The sequence below is a fragment of the Aristolochia californica genome, unplaced genomic scaffold (assembly GCF_029961685.1).
Source record: "Aristolochia californica isolate CCGP_79_NKW_82.1479 unplaced genomic scaffold, dmAriCali1.0.hap1 SCAF_2, whole genome shotgun sequence".
In the NCBI taxonomy this organism is placed as follows: Eukaryota; Viridiplantae; Streptophyta; class Magnoliopsida; order Piperales; family Aristolochiaceae; genus Aristolochia; species Aristolochia californica.
The window spans coordinates 6702070-6722130 of NW_027181881.1; the positions used below are offsets into that span (position 1 = coordinate 6702070).

The 20061-nt window shown below is 36.9% G+C and overlaps 2 protein-coding genes across 2 annotated transcripts; one reads left to right on the forward strand and one right to left on the reverse strand.

Annotated features, from left to right (window-relative positions):
• Positions 1-3258: 3258 nt before the first annotated feature.
• LOC137956861 (cyclin-P3-1-like) lies at positions 3259-7145 on the forward strand. The gene is made up of 3 exons (XM_068804512.1): positions 3259-3465; positions 4534-4941; positions 6642-7145. The coding sequence occupies exons 2-3, from the start codon at positions 4544-4546 to the stop codon at positions 6916-6918; spliced, it is 675 nt and encodes a 224-aa protein (XP_068660613.1). The 5' UTR covers positions 3259-3465; positions 4534-4543; the 3' UTR covers positions 6919-7145.
• A 99-nt stretch (positions 7146-7244) lies between these two features.
• LOC137956860 (uncharacterized) lies at positions 7245-10709 on the reverse strand. Its single transcript, XM_068804511.1, has 7 exons — positions 10381-10709; positions 9744-9824; positions 9554-9591; positions 8801-8880; positions 8433-8516; positions 7525-7633; positions 7245-7408 (listed from the first exon to the last, which is right to left on the reverse strand). Exons 1-7 carry the CDS (start codon positions 10630-10632, stop codon positions 7267-7269), a joined length of 786 nt encoding a protein of 261 aa, XP_068660612.1. The 5' UTR covers positions 10633-10709; the 3' UTR covers positions 7245-7266.
• Between the last annotated feature and the right edge of the window lie 9352 nt (positions 10710-20061).

Sequence of the window (20061 nt, forward strand, 5' to 3'; positions counted from 1 at the left end):
TTTCCTAAGAAATTCATATTCTGTATTAGATGAACCAATGCTGACAATAGTTAGCAATCGAGGAGTCCTTCTTCAATAATAATGTCTCAGTCAAAGAGACGCAATTGCAACAACGGATATGGGCCAATGCTTAAATAACACGTACCAAATAATGAAAGTCCTTAACAAGGATACATGAAATATTATGCTGTGAGTCCATCCTTGAATAAGGAAGATATGCATTAAATAATAAGCTGAAACAGAGTTATAAGCAACCAATAATTCAAGTGTTGTTAATCTTCTAAAAAAGAGTAACTAAATTGAGTGTTGCTGGTTCTGAGAGCAGGTGCAAGGTCTTCTAAAAAATAAAGAAGAGTGAATAAAATAGTAATAGATGTTGCTTCCATGCTTACTGTATTTGTGATTAATCCAGACACAAAAATCGAGAGCTAGCCATATTAAACCAACTAATTAGCAGCTAATGACCTAAGTATTCTATTTTTTAATATAGTCACGCTTAGAGATGTAATTACATAATGAAACCGATTTTGAAAGGCAAGATAAAAAAATTGAAGGCAAATCTTGAGGCTACACTGGTTATAGCTTGAAACTATTTCAGCGAGTGATAGGCTGAGCGAGGGTGCTCACTTCATAAGAAGATAAGTGCACCTAGTGTTGCTCCAATATGTTGTTAATATGCTACAAGGATTTTTCATAACTAGAGAAGAAACACACGTTTTGAATATGATCCTTAATCAAAATCTCGTTACATAGATATTTTTATAATTTACAACACTAAATCATGTAACTACATTTTTTTTAAGTTGCCATAATTCATAATAAGAACACTTATTCTCTTTGACAAATAAATTAAGGAAAGTTCATGAAAATAAGATGGTCTTCTAAAGATTCTTTCAGGATATTGTTAGTTAGCAAACAAAAACTTTCCAAGAATAGATCATGAGATACTTTTTTGATATTGTTGACCAATAACAATAACTCAAAAAGTGAAGCAAAAAAATTGGCTTAAATTCGGATCTTCACATGCAACATGTTACCAGCATGACCTTTGATTCTTCCAATGCGAATATCTCCTTAAATATAAATCAGATTGACACGAAATTTTTGCCTTAAGAAACTAGACTTAAATAAATTTCATCCAAGTACAAATTATCTCCATAAAATATAGTTCTTTTGAGATAAATAATCTGATAGATTTTAGATTCTGTCATCTGGCTGAACTGAATACTCTTTCTTCTTTGGCCAACATGACCATTGACTCTTCCTGAGATTGATTTCTCTATTTAAAAAATGAGAATGAGAATTGGTTGAATATGTAAGAAAATATACTTATAGATATTTCTTTTGATATATAATTCTCCATATAAAGTCTCGTTCTTGACCTCATAAAATGACTCAAAATTTGTAGCTTTCTGCTGTTGCTTGAAACTTTTATGTTGCTTTACCTTTGCTGCTTTAGATATTGATTTATCTTTCTATAAAAATATGATTTAAATGATTCTTTTGAGTTGGAAACTAGACTCAAATATCTTTCCAACGTATATAATTTGTTACATGAAACATAAGGTAAGAGAGTTAAAAATCCAATGAAAAACATGAATTGGGAAAGAAGATTAAAAGAAAAACGAGAAACTCTTCTTGTTTCATTTTCTTTTTTTCTTCTTCTTTCTCCCCTTCTTCTCCATCTTCTTCTCCTTTTCCTTCTCAGATCTTTCCCCACACTGATACCATGTTGAGACTTAGGATTCCATGATGTATAATCATAATAGAAGAAAATTAAGGGGTGAAAAGAAGAAGAAGAGTTGTTGAGAGAAAGTTTTAGGAGGAGAAGGGGAAAAGTAACAAATTTGGAGAAAAGAGGAGAAAAAATAGGGTAAGGGACTTGTCCGAACCCTTCCCAAATTGTATTTATAGATATCAAAAGTACTAATATTACAAGAATACACTTCATCCTAGTAAGAATGAATAAATAAAAGACATAAATCATAAACTAATTACATCAGTGTCACCCTTATTACATCATATCTTCTAACATATGCAATGATAAAGTAATTAAATCTATGACATTGGTTATGATAAAGTAATATTAATTATAGATTAGATATAAAGATTAATTTTTTTTTATAATTGTCGTTGTTATAAAACTCTTCTATTCCCCTATTTTTTTATTATTTTTCATACCTAAGTCTATAATAAAGTACATTTATCTATTTTACGTGTTATGTGAGCGGATTATTACTTAGTATTATTTTTTAATTATAAATTAAAATTGTTAAATATGATAAGCACCTACCCTAAAGTTCAAGGCTAAACATGTATGTATATTTATTTTTCTAAATATTAGTTGATTTGTAACTTGATACGATGATAAAGTAATTAAATATTAATTATAGTTTAGATATGAACATTAAAAGTAAATATGGTTATAATTATTTCTATTATAAAATCTGGATTGGACCGATCATTCGAACTGAATTCAATCATTTACATAGGTTATTTGTAAGACTTGGAGAGAGGAAAACCAACTGACCCGACCAAGTTTGTTAGTTGAATCGATGATATAACTTATCAATAATATTGCATAAAATTTACAAGTAATAAACATTGATAAATATTTTATAATAATTAAGTACTAGCTAGTATCATTTTGTGCATTGTTTAGGGCCTTTATTTATAATAAAGTAAATTTTTTTTTCAAACAAACTAATCGAGGTGAAAATATGGGATTGTGGGAATCCAAAAATTTGTATCAGGTCCATGAGCCTTGGCATAAACGGGGTACACTTTTGGTGGGTTAGCCAAGTAAATAATCCATCAAGTATCCACCCATTTCAACGCCTTAGTTACTTCTTTTACTTTAAATAATGAGTCATGTCCTAACAAGTTCGGTAACATATCAAATCAGTCGGTGATGTGCCGTCAGCCATTGGGGCATTGCCGAGTAAGACAACTATTGCTATGGCCCACAGAAGGGGAGGCACGAGATTGAGCGAAGGCCACGCTGGCACCCAACGTAATTAGCGGGAGCTTAGTCAGATCGTCGGTCGAATGAAGCTAAAGTGCGCGTGGTGGTTACGTTGTCGGAAATCGGAAAGGAGGCGGCATGATTGGATATTAGGAGGCTAAAACATGTCTTTTCCTTTAAAAAAACATATCAGCCGTTACAGTAAGAGTGGAGGGCGGGGGAGCAGCGGGTCCCGCCTTGCCGCAATGCCTGAGAGGCATTTTTCACACGGAGACGGCATCACCGACACCTATCTCGGGCGGGAGGGAGTGGTGAGAGAAAAAGGCAAATGGAATAAAGAGATGGATGCCGAGTGTTGAGTAAAGCTTTCTCCTTCTCTTATTCCACCTTTTGCTGCTCTCAACACCGAGAGAATGTGATGAGGGCCTTGTACATGGAGCATCATCTTCGTGCCTAGCGCTCATGTGGAGAAAAGAGTTCTTTAGATCTCTGTAAAAGCTGTAAGCTTTGCTTTTCTCTCTATCTCTCCTTCTCGAGTTTATCCCGTTAAGTTCACAATTAGACCTGCGCTTCTTTGCTTGGATAAAGTTCGGGTTTACATCTTTGTTATTTAACGTATTTCCATTGGTTCCCGCTTTGTAAGTTTGCGTTACTGCACATTGTGTTTGAGTCGTTTGGAGATCTCGTGCTTAGATATGTATTAGCTGGATTCTAGATGGATTTTTGGTTATATGATCCATCTTGTTCTTGTCCAGCTACGGCTTTTTCTTTTTGATTTCTATGTCAGGTAAATGCATTTGTTCCGATCGCTAAATCTCTGAATTTTGTGTTCAATTGGTCTTCTTTTTGAACTGATGGCTACTCGAGACGAACTGTGTTAATCATTCGTGCTGCTAGTCTAAACCTAAGATATCTACTGGTTTGAACGTGTCTTTGATGGTTCTTTATCAGCATTGATTCATTTGCATTTCCTTGTGTGGTTAGATTCAGTCATTTTATTTGTAGGATCTTTACGTAAATATTCAATTTGGTTCTTCTGAAGGTTTTTTCCATATGGCTTTCTATTCTTCCCTATTCAATCCTAACTTCTAAAAAAATCCTATATTAATTTTTTCGTTCCATCTAGATTTGCTTCCGCCATTGTGCTTTTCTGTGTAGTTACTTAACCTGGGTTTTGATTCATTTTGTTAGACTCAGTTACATTCACTTTCTCGTTCTTAAAAGAACTCGGTTCGGACAAGTTCATTTTAATTTGATTGGAGTGTATTATATATTTCGTTAGCTTTTACCATTAGTAAATCACAAAAATACTGCTAACTGGTCTACAAATTACCAGACTAAACCCGAGTGGTGCCCTGTTTGCATTTTTAATTCTGCTGTAAATGACAACATTAAAGGAAAAGACAATGTTGACACTTCACCTGTCTGCCTGAAGTTTTTTCTCTATACTATATTGGAAACTGTATGGTGGATGTTGACAAGAAAAGGAAAAAAAGAAAAAATTGCGTTGTAGCATTTTTACTGTTGCACATATTACCCAATGTTTACTTTTGTTTGATATTTTGCAGCAATCTGCACATGGGTTCATTGGCACATGAAACTAAGGCTTTAGCCTCAGATCTTTATTCAAAACTTGGGCTGAATGAATCATTCAAAGCAACTGGAAGCCCTCGACTGTTGGCTCTTCTCTCTTCTCTGCTTGAGAGGACCATCAAGAAGAATGAGAAGTTACTTGAGACGTCAGGGAAGAAAGAGGTGGTTACAGTTTTCCATGGTCTAAGAGCACCGAACTTGAGCATCCAACAGTATATGGATCGAATATACAAGTATACAAGTTGTAGCCCTGCCTGCTTTATTCTTGCATACATATATATGGAGAAATATCTTCAAAAACCTGATATGCACCTGACTTCCCTTAATGTTCATCGGCTTCTAATCACTACCGTTGTTGTGGCGGCAAAATTCATTGATGATGCGTAAGTAATGCATGTATCTGTTATGGTCAGCATATCTATGAATTTATGTTTCCATTATCTCTACTCCTTTAAAGTTTTACTGGAATGCTGTAAACTATAATCTAAATGCCCCTACAAGGAGAACTAGGAATACCTGTAGTGTAGGAAAATCTAGAATTCCAATGGTACTGTTTCTGTCCCATTTCCACCAGAAGTTATGAATTTGGAAATTTTTGGTGAGGGATTGATTTCCAGCTTAAGAGTTTAGACCTATCTGGAAATTGTTCAGATTGCTTAAATTTTTAGAACTCTTCATTTTGCCTTCATCACCTCATTTACCATTCTATTTTCTTACCTGTAATCCAATATATCTCACAAGCCTTGTTGATTCCAAAATTGTCATTGTTTGCATCATTTGAATTGCAAGGATGATAATGCCAGAAGTGCTGTCCCAAATTCGCACAATTACTGCCTTTTCTCAATGTGTTGTATTCCTCAACAGCACAGTCAAACTTATTTAATTTGAGAAGAATAGGTAAACGCACTGCTTCCTTCCTTGGATTGCTCCTAAAGCTCCCCGGGGGGATATTGGTGCACTACTTTGGGCCATGGCTAACCAATTTGTGGATTATACTTTCTTTTTTTTGCTCTTCATGGCTTCCAATGGAACTAAAGTTAATTGGGAACTATGGATGTTTTCATGAAAGCAAAACATATTTATATTTTTCCATTTCCATGTTGTTTTCTTGCTGTGGATAGTCTTATTTAATATGTCTTCATTTGACTTCTATACAAATTTAAATTACTTAAGATACTGTCTATATGTTTGTCTTCAAACATTTTACCTTTTTAATTGCAGAATTATACGTGATTTATTTGAGAGGGTTGGTCGGATGATTCTTTGAAATGTTGCAGAAGGTTTTAGAACTTTGTTGGGATGAATTTTTTTTTCTTCTGAAGTATGGAACTAATGGTCCTCTGTTTCTTTAATTGGTGGACTTGTTAACTAGAGTTTGCAAGTCTTGATAGAGGGAGGAAGAAGGATTTGGGGAGTAGATAGTGGATGCGATTCTTTACCGATTGGCCATCTTATGCTACAAACTTTTTTATTTTTTTTATTTTTTTTATTTTGAGAAAGAGTGTGTTTTATTAAAGAAAAAAAGTAAAACAAAGACTGAGGAAGGGAGACCCCTCATAATTCTGAGGAAAACCTCCTCCACTCTCAGTTTTGTTATAAAAGATAAGAGGGGGAGGGGGCTACTGCCCTATGGTGGGAAAGTCAGAGGTTTCTCCACCACCAGTGCTGAAAGAGAAGGAAGGAAGATGGCTGCCTCCTCCTCTTTGTGTTCCACAGGGAAAATTTCTGCGATAACATATCATAATCAACTGGGTTTTGACCCACTCCTGGCTCTTAGTGGACTCTGACCCTGTTGAGGGATTGGATTCTGTTGAACCTAGTTCAGTCAACTGGTCTGGTTGAACACACTGGCTGCTCCCGTCCAGGTTTTATAACACTGGTCACATTACTAACATTCAGGACACTTAAGCTCTCCAAGGCTTTGAGTTCCAAGGATTTGTGATTAAATTGTTAATGGTTAATTTTTTCAGATTCACTTTTGTTTCTATTCTTAGAGGGATCTTTTGTTGAAGTAGAACAAGCTTAAGTAGTATGACAACCAAAATATATAAAAAAAAACTAACAATTCTGTATTGATATGCAGATTTTTCAATAATGCATATTATGCCAAAGTAGGAGGAGTTAGTACAGCAGAAATGAATAGATTGGAACTCAAATTCTTGTTCAATCTAGATTTCAGACTCCATGTAAGTGTGGAGACTTTTGACAAATACTGTTTGCTGTTGGAGAAAGAAGCAAATGGAGGTGCCTACCAGGTTGAACGATCAATTCAAAAATGTGGGTTGGAAGGTTGGCCCAGCAAAGAAGAGGTCAACACCCATCAAGCAACCATCAAAAGATACAGTTGTGGTGCCATATAGGAAATGTTATTGATATGTATATATATTGGCTGTAAAATTGTTTCTGTTATACAAGAATTGAAGGTTTCTGCGACAAGACCGATCTATGGGTGTTTTGGTGGATCAAAAGGTCCTGGAGGATGCATTTGGGAATATGATAAAAAAAATTTGCTTTGAATTCTTCATAGCAGGTGATGTGTGCCACTTGGGTGTGCTAGTGCCATTCAGTTTCTTGCAGACAGGATTTTAAGAGGCAATTCAGAGAGAAGTAGCAATTTTGCCATTGCACTATACATGTGTCATCACTACCACGCAGCCTATGATGACATTTTTGTACATGAAAGAATCACAAATTGAATTCAGAGGACATCAGAACCAATCAACAAACTCGGTGGAAGCTTTAGATTCCTTCTTCTTGGGTTTCTGATACCTGTTGTTCTCAAATCTTGCTTTTGCAATAAGAGAATCCAGGATAGCTGCTTCAGCAGAACTAAATGGCGAGCTCAACACACTGTAGTATCAAAAGAATTACCAAAAAAAAAAAGCAAAAAGTCAAAAACAATTGTAATCAAGTTACACCCCTAATAAAAGTCCCCTCTATCATTGCACAAAGAATATGAAAGTCACCTCTCAAGTAATTCCTCCAGAATAAGCCTCTGAGAGGGAGTGACATAATGAATACATCTTCTTGGGCATTGACCAGCCCCAAGCTGAACTTTGTAATCGTCCCCATGTCCTGCTTTACCAGAACACAGATATAAGAAAGACAAAACAAACTTAAGATACGCATGCTATCTTTTTTCTGTAAAAAAAAATTCTGAATCATAGTGGTTTCCTAGTTAAGTACAAGATTTGGGAGAAGATATGTGTCCTAGTCTAAAGAGTAGTAAGAAACAACTTTCCTTGGCAAAAAGTAAGGGAGGGAGGGGGAGAAACTTGTGCATTAAAACCCTAACAGCTTTGGTATCTTTTTTGTTGTGTTCATCTCCATATTGCTTGATAATTGCAAGGCTGATGCAGATCTCTTCTCACTATTCCCTCCCTTTCTCTTGTTTAAGTTACTACACCAATGAATGACTCTTCCCTCTTCCACTCTTTCTTGATGTCACTAACCAAAAGATACAAGCTCTAACATAATGTCATCAAATTACAACTGGCATACTCTTTTCCCAGGTTGGCAAACCTTAGAGAAAGAAATGATTTACATTATAAGTTGCAAAGTGGAACACTTTAATCTATACTTATAAAAACATTTGACTGAAACTTGTAACAGAAAAGATCCTTGCCAGATAAAAAAGGTGCAGTTTGAGAAATAATTCATTTACCCAGACTTTGCGGCTCCAAGACGTTCTTCATATGCAACGGATGATAAAAGGTTTTAGTAATAGTTAAGTGCTACAAGCTGATAGAGATGAAACATTACATGTCTGTCTCCTCAGAGAGCAACACAAGGAAACTTGAAAACTTAAATATGGATTATACCAAAAAGCCTAATATCTAGAGAGAAGAAGAATGGAATTATAGGGTAATCTGACCTTGAGATATGGCCTGTGCAGTACCATAGGTAGAATTAAATGAAAAAGCATGAGGTGCCATTTTCACACATGAATTTGGACAACCTGGAGACAGAAAGGTGTCAGGGACAGCCACTTGATGTGTCAAGTTATGTCAAGGTCCAAAGTTAAAAAAATTTAAATTTTTTTAAAACAAAAAGGATTCACATTGAAATATCAAAGAAAACAACATTAAAAGAACTCAAACAAGAAAAACAGACAAACTATTGCAACCATTGAAGTGATATTTATTTAACAGGTTTAGCAGATTTGCTTTTCTGAATGCTCAGCAGATACCCAAGGAGCATCAACATGGTGAAACGAAATATATTTCAAAGAGCAATGAGAACCTGTGCCAACACACACAGCTTGATTGACAAAAATATCAAATGCCTCGCACTCTGGTTCGTCAAAGGGATCTGAGTTTTCCCTACGTAAACAAATAATAAATGATTCACAGCACAGTTTAAAAATTATAAAGTTGCACAAAAGGATTGATGATAAATATAATAGTACTACCATTCTCATAGAGAGTTAAGTGAAATGGAAAGAGCGAAACTAGTACACATAGAAGACGGGGGCAATATCTCAATGCAATGAGCAAATGTTTTGAAACACAAAACCAAATTTAAAAAATTTGGGTTTTTAACCTTATAATTGTAGCAAAATGATTCTATGTCATGCATGAACAAAGGACTATGGTATTTTCCGGAACAACTAAGACTGTTGCTAATTCACAAAAATATTTGCTTTTAATGAAAAAACGTCTCCTAGTCGTCAGGTTTGCAGCATTCTTTGTTCTCATAAACGTTTGATTAGTCAAAGCTAATACATGCAGGGATTTAGATACTCCTAGACACTTTTTGCTGCTAAAATGATTTCCCATTAGGCAAGTGTACAACTAGTCTTCTGTATCCAATAAAATATAAAACTAAATCTAATCAGTAATGACTGAAAGGTTCTCCAGTTCCTTTGAAGGTGTTTATTGATTTATTTGGTATTAAAAAAATTATCAATCATAATACAATTATAATGTTATCAATCATAATACAACACCAATCATAATACAACTATAATGTTATTAATAGAAAACCACAGTCTACCTTTCAGAAGTCTCAGTCTGGTGGGTCTCAGACAACATCTGCGCACATAAAGAACCAGTATGAAGACCAATTTAAATAACGATAGATGGTATATCTAGTGGAACTGACAATCTTAACCTTATTGAAATATGAGGGTTATGAGAATGTTTCCATGTTTCCAAGTTCTAGTAAAGGTTGTTCATTTTAGTACCTCATAGGCCTTTATCACACAACGAATCATAGCATCGGAAACTTTAAGATCTTTCTGAACGTCAGGATGAAACTCCTTGACCTTCAACATAAAACAAGGTATTATGTAAGGGAAGTTCATACATTAGTGAATCGAAGGGTGAGAGGCAGTTAGATATGCCAGCTTGCCGTCCCATTTAGAAGAAACGGTGGTTGTCAGCATCTTCTTCCATTCGAAGAGGACATATCGGAAAAAAAAATCAAATAGGGTTACAAAAAACAGAGGCGCAAGTGATAATTAACATAGTAGTAAAAAAACACAGAGTTCTCAATAATTCAGCTACCAGGCTGGTCCTGTTCTACATGAAGATTCCCACACTGGCTAGATATAACAACCTAACCGGATTTCTCGCCACAGAGAGTGGATTACTAAAATTGAAGAGCAAGCTGCTGGTCAGAATGACCCTAGAAATTTAAATATTTAAGCAAAAAATATCAGAGAATCATAGACAACCGAGCGCAACAACATCTCACGACATATTCACTATTACCCACTGATTCCGAGATATGAAAAGCAGGAAACAGGATCTTCATACGCAATAAACTTGAGTCATTACAACGCAATAAACAGATACACATGATGTCAAAGACAAGATTACTTTGGCTCGGAATGCTACTTTAAGGTCGGCTAGAGAGCAGGATGGGTCGACACCAAGCACTTCGTAAGGTGACATTCTTCTCAAGTCTTCCTCCGCGGATCCTCTGCATTTGATGCTCAAGTTTCTGGATTCCTTCTTCTTCTCGCCAGCGAATCGACATCCTCGGTTATACGAAGACGCCCAAAAGGTTATCTTGCCGGGGGAAGTGGACATTGAAAGTGCAACAGTTTTAAAGTGGAGCGACGAACTCATGCTTGTCCTGCTCTGTAAATCTACTGAAGCAAGAGGTCTTCAGGTTTTCTGCAACGACCCTGCTTCGAAAGCTTTGAAAGAGTTTATGGACGTGAAAAAGTTTCGATTGAATGTGTGATATATATAAATATGCACAACTCCATTCGATCTGAGATGCCATGATTTGTTTAGATGTCATAATTCAAATATAAACAAATTTTAAATACTACCAATAGAATCCTTCAGCTTTATCTAAAATAAATTAATTTTAAAAAATAAATTAAAGGATGAGAAGTTCCTTTGCCATTTGTGTGAAAATGACAAATATTGGAAGACGTGTCCAAACCCACATGTTCAAATGTGTGAAAGATGGGCTCAAACCACATACCATGGAGAAGGCCCATAGGCCCGCACAATGGTGGCATGATGGTAAATAAAGTATCATCTCATAAAGATGACACTAATGTAATTAGTTTATGATTTATGACTCTTATTCACTCTTATTAGGGTGAAAGGTATTTTTGTAATATTAATACTTTTGACATCTATAAATACAACTTAAAGGGAAGGTTTGGACTAAGTCTATTACCTTATTTTTCCTCATCTTTTCTCTAAATTCGTCATTTTTCCTATTCTCTTCCTAAACCCTTCTCTCGACAACTCTTTTTTTCTTCTCACCCCCTGAATATTTTTTTACTGTGATTATATATCATGAAATCCTAAGTTTCAACATGGTATCAGAGCAGACAATGATCTGAGATGTAAAAGGAGAAGAAGATGGAGAAGAAAGGGAGGAAGAAGAAAAAAAAAAAAAATGAGTTTCTCGTTTTTCCTTAAATCTTATTTTTTCAATTTCTATATTTCATTGGATGTTTCACTCTTTTACCATATTTTTAATATAGCAAATTATATATCGTTGGAAAGTGTTGATTTTCAGGACTCCATGGATTTAGCTCTTGGAGAAAAAGAGAGGAACACCCACTGGGAGAAAACTGGAGGAAGAAGAGGTTATGGACTTATTATCCTAACCCTCCCCCTAAAGCTCAATTTATAGATTAATGATCCTAAATTATTACAATAATACTCCTAAAATTTTAACCTAATTACATTAATACCATTTCTATAAGATAACTCTTTATTTACCATCATGCCATCATTGTATGGGTCTTCTCCTTAGTTTATGGGCCTTGAGCCCATCTTCCACATTTCTTGGATGTGTGGGCCTGGTCTTATGGGTTTAGGCCCATCATCCAACACTCCCCCTCAAGTTGGTGGTCTCTTCTATGATGCCCAATTGGCATAAGATAAGTGAGAGTAAAATCACTCTAAGCCGTATGACATCGCTCTATACTCTAGTCATAACTCATGCAAGATATAGGGCACACTCATATCTTCTGTAGGTAGCAGGTCAATATGCAGTGCTCAGAAGTGTAATAAAACTCCTCCAATACCGTGTCCCTCCACTGGACACCGACTCTCAAATAGTAGGAGTAATAAATACCAATTAAGGGGGATAATGGGTAATCACCCGAAAGATAATATTTTGGGGCCACATTTGCTTTCTTCATCATTAAAATAGCCAATGCTGATATTTATCAGCAATTGAGAAGTCTTTCTTTAATAACGTCTCATCCAAAGAGATACAATAGTAATAATTTAAATGAGCCTGACTCAACTAACACAAATAAAAAAATCCTTAGAAATAACCCAAAAAATAATCTGTTGCGAGTCCATCAAAAGGTTATGCACCAAATAATATCCTGGCACCCAGTAATAAGCTACCAATAATAATCTAGCCAGCGAAAAGGAAACCAAGTCGAGCCGAGTTAGGTATTACCAATATAGCTTAGTCGCGAGAGAAATATGTATAAAACTCATGACCCGGACCCGTATAACTGATGCAGAAAACAAGTGGGTCGAGTCACTTGACCCGGACCCAAGTTGACCAGGATCGAGTTGGCTTGAGTTAACTCGGCAGAGTAGAAGCAACCTCGGGTCGGCGGGTTGACTTGGGCTATAACTCGAACAATGACTCGGCTCGATGGATACTTAACTTAGGAAATATTTAAATAGGCAACAATATCATCTTCCCCGAACAGCACGGGACTGCGACGTTGGTTCCCGAATAGCCAACGATGAACCAACGAGAAGAAATAGGCTGAAACATAAACTATAACAACGGAATTAAACCATCAATCACTTGTCGCTTCCCTCTTGTTTCTGTAGTGGAGCAACGGTCAGAACCAAAGAACCGGAGATCAGAACTAGAGATCGTCGAGTCTTCAGAAACAACAACGGAGCAACGATGAACCAGCTCGAGATTCTGAAAAAACAGCAATGAGAATCGACAACAATAACGGCAGATAACTTGGCGGGATCAATAAGAGATAGCAGTCGTCTTCGCCTTCCAGAAACAGAAACAAATCTGGCGCAATGGCTGCTAAGTGCTTCCAGAAATCAATCGGCAATAATAATCAGTATCAATCAGCAAGATTACCAGGATAGATAGCTGGATATTTCCTGATTAACAGCAGTAATCCAGCTAAGCGTTGCTATGTATCAATCCAACTTTCCAAGCTAAGCGTCGACAACTTATGGAATGATGGGAATGACGAATGTACTAGGCAGGATAAGATCAACTCGGAATGACAGGCATGCTGGATGAAAGAGCAATACAACTTCCGAATAACTTCTGAATCAGGCTGACAACAGAGAAGATACAATTCTATCTTCGGAAGGTAGCAGAGATATGAGGTAGGATCAAAATGAATCAGGATGGAATAACAACGCTATCATTAGCAACGTAGATTAAGTAGGAGTGGAATAATCAAATAATCAAATAATCAATGGGAAAGCCAACTCCCAGCAATTCTTCCAGAAATAAACAACACGAATGAGACAAGTGTGGCAATCGGGATACCAGAGACCTATCAGAAGTGTAATAACCAAGTTAACCGAAACTTTCACCGTTAATGTCCAAAGGCTCAGTGGTGATGACAGCCAATTCCAATGAAGAGATTGTAACTTTTCGGTAGATATTCACAGCAGTAACAACAGATCAGCACAGAGGCAGCAGAATCGCCGGCGCAATATGGACTTGATCTCGGCTTGGTTTTTTTCTACGTTTGCGCCTTTAAATAAGGGAAACGAGGGAAAGAAAAAGGTCTCATCTCTCTCCCTCTCTACGGGCTTCTGCTAGAAGGATTAATTGCTTTGACGCTATATCAGAAAGTCATCACTGGTAGGTACATCATCTGCAACATCCGTGCATTAGAGATCTTAGAGCTAAAGCTGCGTGTTTTTTTTCAGCATGCATTTTCATGCGAGGTTTCATATCTCGCCTCAGACTCGAAAACGCCACACGAGTCTAACACAACTATGTTGATCATGAAGATCTAATTAGACACCATTGCAAAGTATGAGATGAGAATCACAAGATTGCAGAACCAATAACAAATGAGATCCAAAAGGTAAATGGGTGAGATAACAAGATAGGCTGGACTGGACTCACATCGTCGGGCAGCAAAAGAAAATGAGCAGTAAAAAAAAAAAAGTTCTAGTAATTAAGAAAAATGAACCATTAATATGAGAAAGAAAAAAAAATAGGTTTCTCGAATCCTGAAAAACCATACTTGTGAGTCTTGAAAATCAATACTTAGATACCTTGTAGATTTTTAGGACTCCACGAATTTAACTCATGGAGAAAAAGAGAGGGACACCCATTGGGAGAAAACTGGAGGAAGAAGAGGTTATAGACTTATTATCTTAACCCTCCCCCTAAAGCTCAATTTATAGATTAAATATCCTAAAATGTTACAATAATGCCCCTAAAACTTTAACCTAATTAAATCAATGCCATTTCTATGAGATGACTTTTTATTTACCATCCTGCCATCATTATATGGGCCTATGGGCCTTTTCCTTAGTTTATGGGCCTTGAGCCCATCATCTACATCTCTTGGATGTGTGGGCCTTCCTTAGTCTTATGGGCTTAGATCATCTTCTAACACACTGGATATGTGGGCATTCCTTAGTTGTGTGGGTTTGGGCCCATCTTCCAAAACATTGGATATGTAGGCATTCCTTGGTTGTGTGGGCTTGGGCCCATCTTCCAACAGAAAAATATTTGAGTTTAGTTTCCAAATTGTACGGGAGATGTTAGCCAACGAGATCATCTATCCCAGTAGTAGTCCCTTCTCTAGCCTGGTGCTCTTAGTAAGAAAAAAGGACGAAAGCTAGAATTTTTGTGTTGACTACAAAGCCCTTAATAAATTTACCATACGGAACAAGTTCATCATCCTGACCATTGAGGAGCTCTTGGATTAGTTAGGAGGATTATAAGTTTTTACCAAGCTAGACTTCAAGTCTGGATATCACCAAATTCAAGTGAAGGAGGAGGACACCCAAAAAAAATAAAACATTCTGCACTCATGAAGGGCACTATGAGTTTTTGGTGATGCCATTCGACCTCACTAACGCATCCTCCTTCGAGCCTTGATGAATAAGATCTTCTAGCCACACCTCTATAAGTTTATATTGGTCTTCTTTGAGGATATCTTGATCTATTGTTCGGACCATGCAACAAACTTGTTACATTTGCAAACCACTCTCCAACTATTAGGAGATAATCACCTGGTTATGAACCCCAAAAAGTGCTCCTTTGGTCAGCTCTAACTAATTTAGCTAGGGCATATGATCTCGACAGGTGGTGTCTTGATTGACCCCTCCAAAATCATAGTCATACTCCACTAGAAACCACCACAGGACGTCAAGGGACTCTGCAATTTTGGGCTTCACTGGATGTTGGCCTAGGTGGCTTCTCAAGAGGGGGGTGAATTGAGAATTACAAATTAAAATTTAACTAATGCATGAAAATACGAGATTTTTTGTTATTGATGTTCCCTTATTGGTATTCATTGCCCAAGAACCCATGCTTTGAAAATTCCACTATTTTAGCTCTAATAGCTAGAATTTATATCAAAGAGATTTTGACTCTTGTTAAGCCATGTGTAACTCAAGTACACACTTTTACAATCAATCTCCCCAAAAGATTGTTTACATTCTAGCTCTAACTAGACCCTTTCCATCTAGATTACAATAGGTTCTAAATGATCCTTTCAAATGTAAGAAAGGTAAAATACTTACACCCTTTACAGTTGGAGAGTACCTTCCCCTTGAGAGATCCAAATATCCAACTTTGCAACACGATGAAATAATAAGAGCTTGTCTAATGCAGAATGGAGGAAAGAGTTTGAGAATTTTCAAAGGAAAAACTCCCTCTTTCACTCAAAAGTACTTTGAGAAAATTTTCAAGTATTTGAGAATAAAGAATCAAAGATATGCCAATAAATTACCATTAACTTCTCTATGGGAGGTTTGGTGGAGGTATTTATAAGTTCTCCAAGCCAAACTAGTCGGTTTTTTCCTGTTTGCAAAAGTCAGTGTTTATATGATCGATCAATTGAGTGTAAAAACTATTTTTCTATCAGAATGTGTCTTATTGATTAATCAATATCTTCCTATTGGGTCTGATATTTTAAGTTGATCAATCATGGCCAAGGTATGATCGACCAATCAGAATTTCCTCTGGCAATGTAATGCAAGTATGATCAATTAATGAACTTCCTATGATCGATCATACTTTATGTCCTGGCAAAGTTTTGTATGATCGATCGGTCATGTAGATTGATCAATCATTCAATGTTAAATTCACTTATCTGGCTTCCTATGATCGCTCATACTTTATGTCCCTAATTGGCAAAGTTTTGTGTGATCGATTGGACATGTAGATTGATCAATCATTCAATATTAAATTCATTTGTCTGGATAGTATTGATCAATTAGTCCAAGTGGGATAATTGATCATGCTTTATAGCATGATTTGGCCATGTTCTAGATTATTGATCAATCAACGTAGGTTGATTGATCACGCTTTATGATCTTGGCCTTTGCACTTTTGGATGATCAATCATTGGCAGATGTTGATTGATCATTCTAGTATCAGTTCAACTAAATTGACTTTGAAAGTATGAGAATGAATGATCCTAAGTGCTTTTGACAAGTTTAGAAGATGTATATGATATTTTTAAAACATGTATGAATGCAAAGTATGCCCTAAAGCTCCAAGTTTGTATTGTATCTCAAATCGAAGGAGTTTGGCAACTGTCTTTTACATAGACTTAGTTTTGACATATATCAGTAAATCCTAAACTATAGTCTTCATCTTCCAAGGGTGCTTCTTCAAGATTGACTTTTTATGATGCTTGAGTTCTTTGAGTAACTTAATTTGTTTTTAAGCTTTAGACCTTGAAATGAATCTCTTGAAGGAAAAATATCTGAAATATTTAATTTATAATTGTCAGAACTATTAAGTTTTGTTATCATCAAAATAAAAAAGAGAGTCAACATTGGATACTACAGATGGTTTGTCAAGGGCAACGATAAAATTGTTTAACTGCTCATTCAATTGCTCTAGAAAGATGCCTTTCAACGGACAGACACTACCAAATGACATTTGAAAAGTTGAATCAAGCCTTGACTACAATACCTGTGCTAGCCATGCAAAACTTCTATAAGCCATTCATTTTGGAGATCGACACCTCTGACACAGGAATTGGGGTTGTCCTCATGCAAGAAGGGCAACCCTTGGCATTCCTAAGTCAAGAACTACCATCTAGGGCCTGCTAAAATCCATCTACGAGTGTGAATTGATGGCCATCATCTTCGCAATCAAGAAGTGGTCACACTATCTCCAAGGCCGACGGTTCATCTCCCACACCAACCAAACGAGTACGCTTCTTGATGGACCAACATTCGAAGGGAGGAGAACAACAAAAGTGGGTCACCAAGCTCATAGGGTTTGATTTTGAAATCCAAAACAAACCGTGTGCAAAACTTCACGCAAGGAAGAGTCCATGGATATATCCACTGCATCCCTATATATTTTTCCTGTCTTAAAGAACTGGAACAAGAAATCCACAAGGATGATGGACATCGCAAAATTCAGCATGAACTACTCATAAACAGTAATAGCCACCTGCCCTTCCACATCGTCAAGGCTATCTTATCTACAAGAACCGCTTAGTGCTGCCATCTTTCGCCACTTGTATTCCTCTCCTCCTGGAAGAATTTCACTCCATCCCTTTCGTGGGACATTCAAGGTACTATCTCACCTACATGCGCATCACCAATATGATGTACTAAACATGCCTCAAAAAGTGATGTACAATGATTTGTAGCCCAGCTATGAGGTCTACTACTAGAACAAATATAATGCACTCACACCAATCGGGCTGCTCCACCCACTTCCCATCCCTGACTAGGTATGGGAGGATATCTCCCTTTACTTCATCAACAATCTTTCCACGGCTCTATGGTTGGACACTGTTCTTGTAGCCGTGGATAGGCTGATCAAGTACAGTCATTTTCTCCTTCTCAATCATCCCTACACCGCCACCCAGGTTGCTTCCTTGTACATCCGTGAAATTTTTGACTGAGACAGGTTCTTCTTTAGCACTTTCTGGAAGGTTTTTTTAAGCAATCAGGTACTCAACTTTGCATGAGTTATACCTATCATTCCCTAGATAGATGGTCAGTCTGAAGTGGTCAATAAGTGCTTGACCACATACCTCCATTGCTTTGTGAGCAACCATCCTCTGGCAATGGCCTAGATGGATGGATACCTTGGGCTGAATTTTGGTACAACACCACATTTCATCGAGCAACCCACATGACTCATTTTCCAAGGAGGTGACTTTGTCTTCCTCAAGTTACAACCCTACTGAGAAACTCAACCCCCATTTCTATGAACCCTTCAAAATTTTGGCCAAGATTGGTGAAGTGGCCTATCGCCTTGACCTTCCCCCATGTCCCGGCATCCACATTGTATTCCACATCAATCAATTTGAAAAGCCTACTCACCAACCCATTTCCAGCCAACCCTTATCTCATCGCCTAACAGATGATATGGTACTCTCTGTCCAACAGGTCCACATCCTTAGTACCCGGCAAATCCAAGATTGGCTCCTGTAAAGCACTCTGTCAAATGGAAAGATCTCCCTGACTTTGAAGCCACATGGGAACATTACAACACCATTTTGTCCCAATTCCCTTCATTCCACCTAGAGGATAAGGTGCCACTCAATTGGAACCCCCGATCCTACGTTTATAGAGCAGAAGCAGGAAGATGAATCAAAAGAAGACGAATCAGACAGACAAGGGGGAATGGGGCACCCAATGCAGCACATCCACCTAGCCAGCAGCAAGGTTGTCTCTTAAAGGACAATTAGCTATGGGAAAAGGAATAAAAAGAGGGAGCTGGAAGAGTGGTGGGTAGAGGAAAATCAGTTTAGTGAAGGATTCTAGACCCTCGAAGTCTAGAGAGGAGTAACAGTCACAAGCAGCTCTTCCATCATAGTTTTGTTTAATCCCACCAGCACCGGTAAGCTTCTTTCTTATACTTCGATCTCCAACACAATCCTTGAGAGCTACTCTGGGTCATGTGGAGTTTGGCATTCAACATAATAGTAAAAGATAGATGATTTAATTTATGTGGATAATGCAAAGAATTAGTGTGCTACAACAGAGCCAATTTCTCTTTTTGGTAGGGGTGGATTTGGTGGCTAACTTTTGGAAAAGAAGATTTTACCAAGTCGTTTCTCAATTCACAACAGCTCTTATACACCACCATTCATGACACCTACTTTTTGTTCTTCTCCTCGAGTAATTTGGAGTCCAGGAAGGATACCACCTACTCTAAACAAGGGCAGTCTTCAAGGCAAGAGGGATGGCAAGATGGAGAAGGTGGTTTGAGAAGGTCTGCCTGTTTTTTTTTTTTTTTTAAATTTTTTTGTGAGATTTACCATTGTCAAGTTTCTCCAAAACCAGGGACAAGATCATCATGATCATCAAAATTCTCTTTACCAGAATTTTATCATGTCCTTCAATTTGTTTCTAAATTTATCTTCTTGTTGTCTTTTGAGTTCATTAATGTGATTGTATGAATCAATATCATTCACTCAAGGAACGTTGCTTGGAGATTTTTTAAAATTATAGTTTATCAACCACTCTCATCTTTGTTCTTTGATAATTCTTAGAACAAAAAGCCATTTGATTACTACTTTTTTATTTGATGTTTGAAATTTGGATAGTATCCAAATCAAAATACTATCTGACAAAGTTGGATCAAGAAATCTAATCTCAAAGGGTTCATTTAATTTTTGGACTCAAGATATTTGAATATATACTTAAAACGAATCAAATAGTATCTAGTTTATTTACAACCGAGGTAGAACAAGAGACACTAGAAGAAGAAAAATCAAAGCACAATGCACTTTAAGGAAGCTATCAAGAGAACTCAAAAGATACTTGAACTAGTGTTTGCCTTCCTTGTGCTATTTATAGAGGAACATAATGACATGGGGCCAAAAGTTAATACAAGATGGTGTACAT

Excerpts from the sequence above, each read along its gene's own strand:
- LOC137956861 (XM_068804512.1), top strand. The coding sequence starts at position 4,544 with ATGGGTTCATTGGCACATGAAACTAAGGCTTTAGCCTCAGATCTTTAT. Across the intron at positions 4,942-6,641 it reads GCAAAATTCATTGATGATGC|ATTTTTCAATAATGCATATT; the intron begins GTAAGTAATGCA and ends ATTGATATGCAG.
- LOC137956860 (XM_068804511.1), bottom strand. The coding sequence starts at position 10,632 with ATGAGTTCGTCGCTCCACTTTAAAACTGTTGCACTTTCAATGTCCACT. Across the intron at positions 9,825-10,380 it reads AAGTAGCATTCCGAGCCAAA|GTCAAGGAGTTTCATCCTGA; the intron begins GTAATCTTGTCT and ends TTTATGTTGAAG. Across the intron at positions 7,409-7,524 it reads CTGGAGGAATTACTTGAGAG|TGTGTTGAGCTCGCCATTTA; the intron begins GTGACTTTCATA and ends TTGATACTACAG.